Source organism: Carlito syrichta, unplaced genomic scaffold (assembly GCF_000164805.1).
Source record: "Carlito syrichta isolate Samal-C Ts95f unplaced genomic scaffold, Tarsius_syrichta-2.0.1 Scaffold154368, whole genome shotgun sequence".
Lineage (NCBI taxonomy): Eukaryota > Metazoa > Chordata > Mammalia > Primates > Tarsiidae > Carlito > Carlito syrichta.
This window is the reverse complement of record NW_007098464.1, coordinates 209,939-223,293: the sequence shown is the minus strand read 5'-3', so window position 1 is coordinate 223,293 and position 13,355 is coordinate 209,939. Positions and strand designations below refer to the sequence as shown.

The following is a 13,355-nucleotide window of genomic DNA, read 5'->3' as shown; positions in this document are numbered from 1 at the left end:
CCAGGTTCCCAGCATCTGGAGGGATAATTCCGAGATGCATTACCCAGAATTCCTCAGAGGGTCTCTAGGAATAGGACTGTGAGATTGAACTCCAGTTGCCAATGACCATATTCAGCTCAGTAATATATTCTTTGTTCTGTCTTTTTCCTATTCCACATGCCCTGCTCTCCTTCCTGCTTCCTGTGATCTACTTGCCATTATAAAACCTAAACTCAAGTCCTTATCTTGGGCTTATTTTAGGGGAGATAAGATGAAGTCATCCCCAAAACATAACGCCTTCTTGAGCTTAGGTTTTTGGGTATCAAAAACTCAGGAAGGGCGTTATGTACAACAAGCTTCTGTTTCATCCCCCACCCAAAGCAAGAAAACACAAAATGAAAATGTGGCCCTCAATTTCAAACCCGCGGGGGAGAGGGGGAATGCACTGAGAATATACACAAACTAATGATTGAGTTATCCTTGCCCACATTATCATCTTCAACAGCATTGTTGCTGTCAAACGCAAAGGACTCAGATGAAGGTCAGAGAGAGTCCCTGTCCTCCAGGGACTCACAACACTGGAAAAAGACTTGCCGGGCTCGGTGGCTCAGCCTGTAATCCCATGCCTTGGGAGGCTGAGGTGAGTGGATTGCCTGAGCCCGTGGGTTCGAGACCCGTCTGGGCAACTTGGCGAGACCTCATCTCTACAATAAATCAAAAAATCAGCCAGGCGTGGTAGCGCGTGCCTGGAGTTCCGGCTCCTTGGAAGGCTGAGGCAGAAGGATCGCCGGAGCCCAGCGGGTCGAGGCTGTGGTGGCCAGGAGCAGCCACTGCACTCCAGTCTGGGCGACAGAGTGAGACTCCAACTCAAAAAAAAAAAAGACTTACAGAGCAAAGACCTGTTTAAGGCAATTACTCTGCCTAAAGTAATTCTCTTTCTGCTCCCAGCTATTTAGAAGGGCTTCAGAGACCACAGTGTTATACCCACCAAAATACAATACCAAGTGCCAGGGGCAGGACGACTCTAATTTGCCATTCTTCTGTTCTCAACCTGGAGTCCAAGTCACATCCAGACAGGCAGCTGGTTCTATTTCCTTGGTTATAATCCCTTGAATCATACAAAACTGTGCTCCAGGGAAAAGGAGGGATTCTGAGACTTGGAGTGACGTGGGCCTATAAGATGTGGCCCCAGGGGTCTGCCTAAAAATCCAAAGGGAAGACGGTTGTCTGGACGCAATCCCAAATCCTTCGTTCCCCTTCCCTGGACCATCAAACTGGCCTCTGGGCTATTCAGTAAATGTGGGCAAGAGACAGAAAGAACCAGCAAAGTTAGTAGTGCCAGCTGTCAAAGTTCTAGGGCCTAGATTGCACAGGGTCCGGGCAGGGAGTAACACAAGCAAGGATTTGAGGAGACAATGGCCAATTGAAGAGTGCATGTTCCATCGGAAAGGTGCTTCTTAGCTCAAGTCAGTTGGGATTCAGTGTTGAGAAACGCTGCAAATTTTTAAGAACAGCCAAGAAGTCAAACATCCAGATTTTACACAAAAGTTCCTGACTTTTTGATGCTGGTGACTAATTTCAAATGTGTTTCCTCACCCATGTTGGTCTGCCTAGGATGTCAAATGAAACATAGCTGTGGGTTATATTTGGTTCCTAGGCTTCAGCTGGACATAAGTTACGAGAGCAAAATTATCTTCTGTAATTGGAGAATGTATTAAAAGGCCATAGTAATGAGCAACTATAAGATTTTGAAAAGCAGAAAGATTGGAGAAAGATTTAGGGGCCTGCGTCGTAAATGGGCCAGAGGGACTACACTCAAATTCATACGCTTATGATCTTTAAATTTGGGACCAGTTTCCGCAACCAATAATATGAGGTGTAAAGGGTAACGGTGACTATAACCTTATGACCCTCATTGCATCACATAAGGCCCTGACACTACAAATAGCCCTTTAGCTACCTACCTTCCTGCCACTGGCTTCACTGCCTTAGTGACATCTGGGTTAGAACTTGTGAGTTCTGTATCCAGGCCTCACTTACCTACTCCCACCCTCTCCCAAAAGACCCTTTTACTAAGAAATCTAAAACTACCACCCCAACTGACACAAGTAGAAAGATCATCCACTGCATAAAGACATCCAAAAAGAGGAAAAAAGCTCTGAGAGGAACAACCTACCACAAAAGGTTAATAAACCTCTTCGGAAAAGGAAGTGTAATATTGATACTTAGGAAAAACCCAAAAAGGGGAGGATCCAACTCTCCAGGGGGCTAGAAGACTAAGACAGTAGATACCTCCACCTACCTCTTTGGGTTTGATTTTTTTGAAGGTGTAATAGTACCTCCCTGACTTGGGTCCTCACTCAAGCACATCCTAAGCCATCTGATCCTAAGCCTGTTTCAATTATGGAATTGGGACACTGATTACCTCAATAGTATAATCGAGATAAGTGGAAAAATAATGATTACCACAAGCTCTAGAGTAGGACTTGACAATCTATAGCCCACAGGTCAAATCCAGTTTTACTGAAACACAGCCATGACCATTCACTTACTATATCTATTTTCATCCACAAAGATTGAAATATGTGCTTTTTGGCCCTTTACCTCTCAAGGGGCTCTGTCAAGTGGCCCTGTCTCTGTGAATGACTCACAAAAGCTACTGTGAGGTATAACTTGGGCCACAATTGCTTGCCTCGTTCAGGGCTTACATCAATAAATACTGAGTGTCCTAGGCATTCGATTTAATTTTTCACATCCTAAAGTTCTCCTCCACAATGATTAACTTCAATCAAAAATTTCTTCAGAGTTTAAAACTTTGGACACTCACAGGCAGATCTCTCTGCCCTGTTATTTTTATTCAGGTTTTCTCTGGCTTTCCTCTAGAGTATATGTCTTAGACTATATGTCCATGTCTTAGAGGACACGTGCACATGAACTGGACCTGGCGCATGGGACTCATTCAATAGTAAAACAAGTTCTCTGCAAATTTAACAAAATGGTATAGATTACTGACACCAGAATGAAGCAGGAAAAGCTACTGACTGCCTTTGTTTTTGCTTTCTCTTCCAGGCTATGACAGTGTATGCACAGCCTTACCACAACCTACTGCCACAAGATGCAATTATGACACATTACTACAACCTATTACCATAAGATATACTTCTATTACTACAATATACTTCAAGATGCTCTGTTCTTTGGCCTAGGAACACCTACCATAACATCTTTAAGCAATAAATTGAAATCTCTCCGCACCCCCACATTAAGTAAGACCAAATGTGACCACTGAAGAGCAAAAGCAATCATCAAAAAAACCCCAGATGTTCATCAACATCAAGAAAACAGGACAAAACCCTGGGGGTTTTCTAGTTTCTCATCTCTTTTCTAGTTTCTACACCTTTTATGTTTCGAAGAAGATAGGAGAATTGAATTTTGAGGTCTCAATCTTGCAGATTAACTTTGGCCTCAATGGCATGTGGCTTTTAAAGATTATATCTTATAATCTCTGATGGGGAGAAAGTTCTGCTTAGCAGAACTTCCATAGCTTAGTGGTAATGGACTGGGGATGAGAGATGGCTTGTTACCTTTATGTAAATTACACAAAGCTCAAGTTCAGTTACACAAGGGATTCCATGCAGCCGTAGGAATTATTTGACCCTAAATTGCCCCAGTACTACATTGTATCTAGAACACATTGATGCCATTCTAGGCCTATGCTATGCTTTTGCTCTTCCTCATGTTTACAGTTCCTAGACTTCATGATAATGGGACCTGGGGTTGTTTCTAGAAAAATGTTCATCTTCATTACTGCCAACAAAAGAAACCAAAAGTGTGAACTGACAGTGGTCTGGAGGTTATACCCCATAGCTCAGCCTGCTCCTGGCCCAGTTTAGTGGGTCTATCAAACCAAAAAAATCTCTTCTCACACCCAGAAAGCATCTCAATATATCCTAAACCAGAACCCAACCATACATTTCATTAGTAAATCTCTCGAAAAGAGAGGAATGTCTACAGACTTCCTCGAATTCACTTGGTTCCTTCTCTACTCACTACACCCCATCTGCCTTATTGCATGAAAGGAGAGGAGGGGGGCTAGGGTACTAAGGTTAGCCACAGTCACTCCTTGGCTAAAAAAATAATACTCAGAAACAACTTTTTCAGTGAAAGGAGAGGAACTTTATTCGGGGACCTTGGGGAAGGAGGAAAAATCAATGATGATTATGGAGGTCTTGGGCCTACACTTCTTTGTGAGGGCCAGGGGCGAAAACATGACATGATAAAGCACGGAGTCAAGCATCTTCTTCAACCAGAATATGGACATAGCCTGCTGCCTAAAGAGACAAATGAGAACATTTAAGATACACACTCTGGAAATCCATGTTTTTCATGTAGGGAACTTCCCAACTTAGTTTCCCAGACACCTCATCAGATGCAGGGTTTCAAAGAGTTTGAGAGTCCCCACCTTCAAGGTAGGTTCAGGAGTTATAGAATATTTCTACCAAGTGGGCAAGGTTAGAGGGAGGCTGTACAGTACAAAGAAACCAGGCAATGAGCACAGAAAGCCTGACTCTGGGCAGGACTAGTGGGGAAGCCAAGAAAAAGTTGGGTCATTTATTTGGGGACTGAGGGTTGTGAGAGAGGGGGTTACTAGAGAAAAACTGTGGTCAGTATTTAGAAGGTGAATAGATAGCTTTGCTTCTGACCAAGGCATGACATTTTGGAAAACTGGCCAAACCAGGATGGCAATCCCTTAGTTCTGAGAGTCACCTTTGAAATCAGAAATTGTCATCAATACCTTGACTTCTTGTTCCGTTGCTGAGATAACTTCCTTGCCTTTTGTCTTCGTAGGCAATCCCTCAGATAGCGTGCTGCACATCCTTGCTTACAGACTTTTACCATCTTCCAGCATTCCCCAACTCTGGTCAGCAGTGGGATTCTGGTTGAAACATCAGCCTATGTCTGCTCCCCCTGTTGTTCCCCTCCCCTATCCCAAGTCCATTTGTCCAAAGCTGTCTACCAATCACTCCCTTTATATAAATGGCTGTGACATGGGTCACCCTGTAAAAGGACTTGATGATTAATCATACCTTGTCACAATGGCTGAAAAGCAATATGAAAGTTTGGTTGGGTCATTGGGGGAGTACTGAATGTTGAATAAAATCAAGAAAGCACCTATTTGGAACCCTTAAATCACCTATTAAATTCCGATATGTGCTTAAAAACTCAAAACAGAGGCCCCAAGCTTTATGGTTATCCATCAGTATAGCCCACATGATTGATTCAAACCAAGTGAAATTATCTTTGCCTTTCAAACACAAGTCCAGTTTTATTAAAGCCTTTGTGTACTGGCAAATTTAGAGATATAATCCTGGTTTCAAAGTCTCACTTCTAGAAAGAGCTCTTGAGCAAGAACTTGAACAATGTAGAACTGTTTGAATAAATTCATTGAAGTATTATTGACATACATAAACTGCACATATTTTCAGTGTGCAATTTGTTACATTTTGATATAGGTATACACCTATGAACTCATTACTGCAAATGAAGATAATAAGCATATCCACCACCCTCAAAAGTTTACTGTGCCCCCTTGGTAATCTCTCCCCCAACCCCTGTCTAGCCCCACTCTAATCCCCAACAATGGAATGTAAAGTTCTAGTCCAGCTCACATTCTAAATCTACTGTCTCCCTACTCCATTCCTCAGAACCCCACAAAGATACAGCTTCATCCTCAAGAAGCTTGATACCTGGTAAGAGATGTGCATAAGAATTTAAAATTCAGGACAGAATAAATGATATAGAATGTGCCCTAAAAGTAACCCTAAAGATGTGTGTGTATGTATATATATATATATGCAAAATGTATTTGTTATATATGTAAAATATATTTGTTTTGTATATATACATATAGTACAAATCATCAAATTTCCCATGAACCTTTGTACTTTTCCTACTTTTTTTGCTTGGCTAGAACAGCAGAAATTGTCTGAAGGACAGAGTATGACATGCCTGCCCAGTATCAGGAATTTCTTGACCCATAAAACCTGATAGCTGCCACACTCAAAAACATCTGGGTCTTTCTTTGGTGCTTACTAAAAAATGAAGGTTTTGAATACTTCTGTAGGTAAGTCCCATCTGCCCTCCCAGCACAGAGGTGTATGAAGGTTGAAGTGTCATTAAATCTTGTTGCTTGGGAGCACAGAACTCCAAGAATAGAAAGAGCAACTTTTAATATAAACACAATTAAACCTACTTTTGAGATCTCCAAATATGAGAATTCTGCCCAAAGGAACAATGGAAAAATCAAATAGACAGTGACACTGTCAGGTAAGCCATCATTGTCAGCACCATCTTACAAGAGTCTCACAGCACAAAATGAAATTATGCTTTAAACAGACTTTTCTTCACTCTCAATTGATCACCACTATGACTGGGAAGTGGAGTTTCCGCAAGTCAAGTCAAAGAGATGTGATGCTCTCTTGACCCAAACCTGGTGAGCAGAGTTGGTCGAATCTCTACCCCGTGCACCCCACCAGCCTGATGGTCACAATGCTTTAAAATCATCGATTATGAAGCCATTGGCCTTTATGTGTGGCAACCTCAGTCTGTCCCTCTGGCCCTTTTCCCCTCTTGGTGGCAACTCTTCCCGCTTCTGAAGGATCAGGTGTCCTCAGACTCAAGGAACTAATGGCTTTTGGCAGGTTGGATGGTTTTAAAAGAGCAAGGGTCCTGCCACATGGCTCTTGGAACATACAAGCAGAAAAGAAAAGTATAGCAAATGCACAGGAAAAAAGAGACCAGAAATTTCAGTTGCGGTGCATCACGGTACCGTGGCGAGAAGCCTGCAATGGGGATTAGGAGATCTGGGCTGGAGATCTGACTTTGCCCATAATTTGTGACTTTGGCTAAATTATCCTTTATCCCCAGGCCTATTTATTATGAAATTGTTCTCTAGCAATCCTCCAACTCAAAGTTCCTTACTCCGGTTGGTAGATGGATTAAAACACAGTATTCCTAAAGATCACATGGAGCCAAATGATTTAATGTGTGATATTTTTGTACCATAGCACTCCTTTCTAACACCCTAGGATTTAGCCCTACTTTTTTCTTACAGCTGAAGGGAACTATATACTTAGTTCATTCTGGAAGGATACCCTTTCTCTGTCACTGTGTTATAGATGAGGATTAAGGTTAGTGGAGGCAGGGGAGTGGTTAATGTCAAAACTTCTTATTTAGAACCTTCTGAAGCATAAAAGTCAGATTTTCTTTGTGTACCATAGCACCTTGTAGCCTTGTTAATGGTGGCTTGGGAAGACAAAAAGAATAAAGGTAGTCAAATCATCTTTCAGAAGTCCAAAAAATGCAAAGAAAATGAAAGTTTGAATGATCTCAAAATGAGAACTTCAAATTCACATTCTGCCTCTAAGAAGATCTGACCACCTTTTCCCAGTTCCCCCTCTGCTTTCGGTGTTGAATTCCTTCACTGTGATCCCAGCTCACATGCATGAGGGAAAAAGCAAATCGAGTGGAGAATTAAGTAGGGAAGGTACTATGGTGCCGTGGGCAGTCCTCAGGTTAGGATCGGCAATGCTGTGTCCACCCCTGGGTCTTCCACTGTCTGCTGCAGTCCCTGAGCAGTCTCTTGGCTCTCAAAGGAACAGGGTGAGGTGGTCGCTGTGGGGCCTCCTATGACCACCACTCTTGGGATGCATCTCCCACCCTTAAGCAGCTTAATCTCACCTGAAAAAAAAACCCAGGAATAGTTTATGGAAAGACAACAGGGAATGCGGCAAAAAGGATAGGAAAGAAAGCTGGTGGGAAAATGGGAAGGAACACCACCAAATCTTCAGGCAGATCCCAGGCCTTCTCAGAACCAAGATGCTCCCTGCACTTCCCAGAATGAGATGGGGAAAGGCAAATGAGACTGAGCTCCTCCTTCCTTCCTTTGACTCTGAAAACTACCCCTTAGCCTTGGTCTCTGGTCTCTCTTTACTACCTACTAAAGACAGCAGATGTGTCCTGAGCTCAGAGAGCTCTCCACCCCTTGTGAGGCACTTCTCTCAGGCACTGTCACCTCCTCCAGTCTATCCCAGAACCCCTTGGCCAGTTTGAGAAGGAGCAGCAGCAACAGTAGAGAAGACAGGGTGTGCTTGTGAAGAGGGTAGAAGGTCCCCACTTCCCAGTCAAGGTCAACATCTGGAGAGACTTAGATTTCAGAGAGGGATTCAGACTGAGTCATTCACATGTGTAAGAACTGTCAGCAACTTTTCCATGCTCCCTGGTAATAAGCCCTAAGTCCCAGCCTGCTGGGAAGATCCAGCCCTGTGAAGGCATCAATTGGACTCCCCAGGAAAATTAATGGAATGAGTTTGAAAGGTGAGAAGGACCCCAACCAGAGGTCTGACTTCCAAAACAGTAACACCCTAAGCCTGCCCTTGCTAACCTAGGAAAGGGGCCAGTGAAACACTAGTGTCTGAGCCCTTCCCTTCCCCAACTCTGGCTATCCTTCTGGGGGATGGTGACACTATTCTGTCTATCTACCTGTCTCCAGGCTAGATAACACACAGCCCCAAGAGAGAAGGGACTGATAGCTCCTTTTCTAAAAAGGCTAGGAATTTAGGTCTTTCTCTTTATGTGCCAAGAACTATCAGAAAATATTGATTTCCAGCCGGGCACGGTGACTCACGCCTGTAATCCCAGCACTATTTATTCCCTTTCATCAAGAGAAATAAAAGCTGGTTCCCACCGGGGAAGCCAAGGTGTGACAGAAACAGGTTTATTGGGCTGCCCCTGCTAGTGTTATGTTAGGTCATTTGAAGTAGCTCACGTGTCCTCTCTGTGCAAAGATGAGGAGACAGCCGCTAGACTAAATTAACAGACGGTTCCCAAGGAAAGGCTTCACTCTAGGCCCGCTAAGGGTCAGAAGTGAACTCACTGAGCTCTATATAAACTGCCCTTGGCTCAAGCAGCACTGGGGCAGAAATGGAAAGAGAAACAGAGATGGGCAGCAGTGGCCAACGCTCAGCACTACCTTGCCCTCACTCCAGGAGGTCTGATCCAGCCAACTGAAACACCCCCTACAGTCCCACCCTTGAGTGGCCTGTGAATCACCTCCCCACACCCCCACTGGATTTTCTGCGGCTGAAGTATCACAGCATGGGTGTCTGGAAACAGAATTGCTCCTCGTCAACCCCATGCAAAAGGGCTTTTTTGGTGTGTTTCTTCGTCAGTTCCCAAGTCTGGCTGTTTTCTTCCCTGTGATCTCAGCTTCTCCTTGGCAGAGCAGGTCTTTGGGGAGTGGGAGGGATTGGGGAGCGAAATCATAGCCAGTCATCAGGACCATCCAGAAAATACCTCTCCAGCCAAAAAGGCCAGTTCCTTTGTAAAGGTTTCAGCCAATGGAGTCAGCCTGAGAGGTCAGCACAAAGAACCAGAGGACCTATTAGGAGTCAATGTCTTTTCTCCCTGCTCTGCCTAGAAATGCTCCCACTTGTACCAAGTCACTCTGCTTGTGTTGCACTGTCCGTCCTCACAATATACCCAAGCAGCTAGATTGAACCAATATCTACTGACCATCTACTGTGGACTATGCTAGTACCGGCAGTAGAAATAAAAGGTGCAGTCTCTAACTACAAGGAAGCTACCACCAAAGCCAGATGTGGGACAAAATGGGAAAGAGAAAGACAGAAAAACAAAAGAAGGACTTTTTATTCTTGAACAAATGTATTCCACAAACACTTACTGTGCTGCTATTCTGTGGCAGGACTGCTTAACACCTCAGGGGCTATACATTGGTGAACACGTTTTCTCAATTCCTGGGTTCACGAGGTCCTTGCTTTCATGGGACTTGTTTGTAGGAGAAACAACTAGACCTGGGTGGACAGAGAAGGTCTGGAAACACAAAGAGGCAAGCTGGTAGCTTGTTTCATAGAATTCCTTCCTCTTTGTATGAATAAAAGTCACCAAGAGAAGGTCTCCAGGGAGACCTGCCTGGAAACAGGAAATTGGAAAGTGTCACTTTGTGGTGGCTATTCATGAAGTCTGGGTTTCAAACATGATTTGCCATCTCTAGACATCAGAAATACAGGGAGTGAGGCTTGAACCACATTTTCTCTTCTATTCAACGCACTTTTGCTAAAAGCCTCCTGCATGCAAGCTGCTCAGTTCTTGAAGGATAGTGGCTGTGGAGAAAGGAGGGAGAAAAGGAAGAAATAGATATCAAGTTCTACTGAAATGTGTTTCAAAGCACTTGATATGATGTATAAAGAAAGAAGATTCACCCTCTATGAAAAGCAGTGTGGTGATTCCTAAAAGAACTAAAAATTGACCTTCCATACGATCCAGCAATCCCTCTCCTGGGAATATACCCAGAGGAACATAAATCATTCTACAAAAAAAGACACCTGCACTTGCATGTTTTTAGCTGCACTATTTACAATAGCCAAAACATGGAACCAACCCCAGTGCCCATCAAAAGTGGACTGAATTTTTAAAATGTGTCACATATACACAATGGAGTATTACAAAGCCATAAAGAACAAAATCATGAAATTGGTAACAAATTGGATGGAGTTGGAGACCATCATACCTAGTGATCTGCCATAGAAACAAAAACTGAATAGTGAATGTTCTCACTCATAAGTGGGACCTGAGCATTAATCACTTTATCACAGTGGAGGGATCAGCGGTCACAGGACACTGCCAGGGGAGTGAGGGAGGAAGGAGCCAAGTGGCATCACAAAGGGCACACACCACGGGAAATGAGGGCCAGCTGGTGGTCCAAACTTCACCTTATACGAAGCCTGCTTGTGTAACTAATCCTGATTTGTACCTCACATATCTATACTTAAAAAATAAAGAGAAGGAAGAAGAAAAGGTTGGATGATGAATCCTTCAGACCCAATAATCATTCAGTATCTCTATTTGGAAATCTCAAAAGCACATCAGGCCCACTATACCTTAGACCAAGTAGATAATTCCCCACTATCCCCATGCCTATTCCCTTGAGTGGCACTAGCATCTAGATGGCTACATCACACAAGCAAGTGGCACACCCTGACACTGTCTGCTCTCACCTCCCAAGTCCAATCCATCCTCAAGTCTTGGTCTCTGTTTCTTCTCTACATCTCAACCAACTTTCTCTCTGGCCCAGGTCTAAGCCATTGTCAAATCTTTCTCTTCACTGAACCCCTGCTGTTGACAGCAGCGTCTGTTCCCCCTGTCAACACATCACCCGCCCAGTGCCCCCTAATGTCGTCATGCCATCTTCACATTTTTTGAAGCTTTCCAATATACTAGACCATGGTTTGGTCTCTACCTTTCTCTCCAATTTCATTCTGCACAATATTGGGAAGTTCCTCTGCACCCTTTCAGCCAAAATATCCCCCTAAGTATTTATTCACTGATTTGTATTAATGACTTGATTAATGGCTTCCTCCCCGCTAGGCTACAAGTTCCATGAGCACAACACCTACAGCTGTTTTTATCCACCACTATTTTCCTGCCACCTGAGTGCCTGGCATACGCTATGTGATCGATCTCCATAACTAAAGTTCTCAATCAGGGTGATCTTGTCCCTCACTGCCCCAGCCTCCCAAAGGGAGAGGAGAGATGTTTGGAAGTATTTTGGATTGTCTCAGCAGCGGAGGCTCTGTTGGCATCTAGTGGGTAGAAGTCAGAGATGGTGCCCAACACCCTGGCTACACAGGAAAACACATCAAAGGTTACTTAGCCTATAGTGTCAACGGTGCTCATGGAGAAACTCTGAGTTAAAGGAAAGAAAAGAAATATTTATATTTTGATCATACTGAATTGGATTGTGTAGAGTCAAATCCTATAGAAATACATGTGTTATCACCAGATAATGTGAGAGACTTAAGCACTCGTGCATGTACACACACTTAATCTGTTTCCTACAGGCAGGAGATACATATTTGAATGGTCTCTAGTATTCACCAGATGGCTGGGATTGAATTGCTTAGTAATACCTGTCTGGAAATCTTTGCTTAATGTGAAAAGGACCTGAAAATTGAGGGTAGGCCTTGAGCTGCATTAAAGGGGTCACTTGATTTTAAGTATATGACCAAAGTGTTACAAAGGCTAATGACAGCACAATAGGACTCCGCCCACCTGTTGGCCACGGCCCTGCCCATCACAATGGCCAAGGCCTTAAATACCCAGACTCTGGGCCTCTGGGCCTTGCAAAGCTCCTCATCTGGGCAGAAATTACAATGTCCAACAGCCGCAAATTAAAGGGTCACGGCATGAGGAGAGGCAAGAGCCGATCTCCTCACAAGGGAGTGAAGAAAGGTGGCAACAAAAGAAAATACCGGAAGAGCAGCATGAAAAGCAGGAAACGGAGTGATGACGGTGAGTTGAGGGATGAGGAGGAGAGTGTCAAACTTAAGAACCCATTTCTCCCGGGCCCTGCCTCTCGGAGGCAGTCCTCATATGACCCTGAACTCAGTCTGAGATTCTTTTCAATGACTAATTGCAGATTTGGGCAAGAAATATGCTGCTGGGTATGTTCTAACGGGTGTCCCTGTTGCAAACCTGTGCTTCCCCCACAGTCAATCGCAATTGCCGCTCCCATGTGTGACCCCCTCAGCGGGCTCTGCCCTGGTGGACTTCAAACAGCACCAGGCAGCAACGAGGACACCAGAAGGGAGACTGCCAAGGAGATCTGACATTAAATCAAAGCCAGAGAAGAACCTATCGAGTGTGAAATAACATACCAGTCATGACGAAATGAGGAATGTATATGTTGGCTGTTTCTCCCCAACATCGCAATAAAATTTTGAAAACAGGAATGTTTCCTTTTATCTTTTGGTTGAGAGGTCTTGGGTTTTCTTGAGTTAAGTGGACTTAGGAGGTTGTTGGAAAACCATTAAACATGACTTGGAAAATAGCAAAAGTAATTTGCCCTCTCAATGTATGGATTATATGGGCAGGATCAGCAGACCTCTAAGAGATGGGAACACCACCCGGACAGAGGCCAGCATGCTGTTTGTAAGGCACGCAGTCATCCTATTGTAACAATGGAAGTGAAGAGTAAACTAAAACAAGTCTAGATTTCTTTAGGTTATTTTGGTAGCTATGCTGAGTTGAAAGCGGACAAGACTGGAAGCTGAGAAGCTGCCTGAGAAATTCAAGCCAGATGGCATGACTCTATTGTCATAAATTGTGGATGTGCCTGGAAGTTGGAATTATCTGAGAGTAAACCTTATTGATCTCTTGGCAGAGTACCGTCTTTAGCTATAGAACTGGCTCTCTGTTCATTTAGGAAATTCCTAAGTCCTCACATTAGCCCACCTTGGATTGTGTCCACCCACTCAGAGATTGGTCATATTTTTCTTAAGTGCTTCCTGTTGCCTCAG

The 13,355-nt window shown here is 43.9% G+C and overlaps 1 protein-coding gene across 1 annotated transcript; it reads left to right on the top strand.

The window, feature by feature from the left end:
* The first annotated feature begins 12,179 nt into the window (after nt 1-12,179).
* Nucleotides 12,180-12,785, top strand: TNP1 (transition protein 1). Its single transcript, XM_008050927.1, has 2 exons — nt 12,180-12,348; nt 12,549-12,785. Exons 1-2 carry the CDS (start codon nt 12,210-12,212, stop codon nt 12,575-12,577), a joined length of 168 nt encoding a protein of 55 aa, XP_008049118.1. The 5' UTR covers nt 12,180-12,209; the 3' UTR covers nt 12,578-12,785.
* The last annotated feature ends 570 nt before the right edge of the window (nt 12,786-13,355 follow it).

What these genes read in the sequence shown, in the direction of transcription:
- TNP1 (XM_008050927.1), top strand. Translation starts at nt 12,210, where the DNA reads ATGTCCAACAGCCGCAAATTAAAGGGTCACGGCATGAGGAGAGGCAAG. An exon ending in CAGGAAACGGAGTGATGACG is followed by an intron (nt 12,349 to 12,548) that starts GTGAGTTGAGGG and finishes CTTCCCCCACAG; the next exon opens with TCAATCGCAATTGCCGCTCC.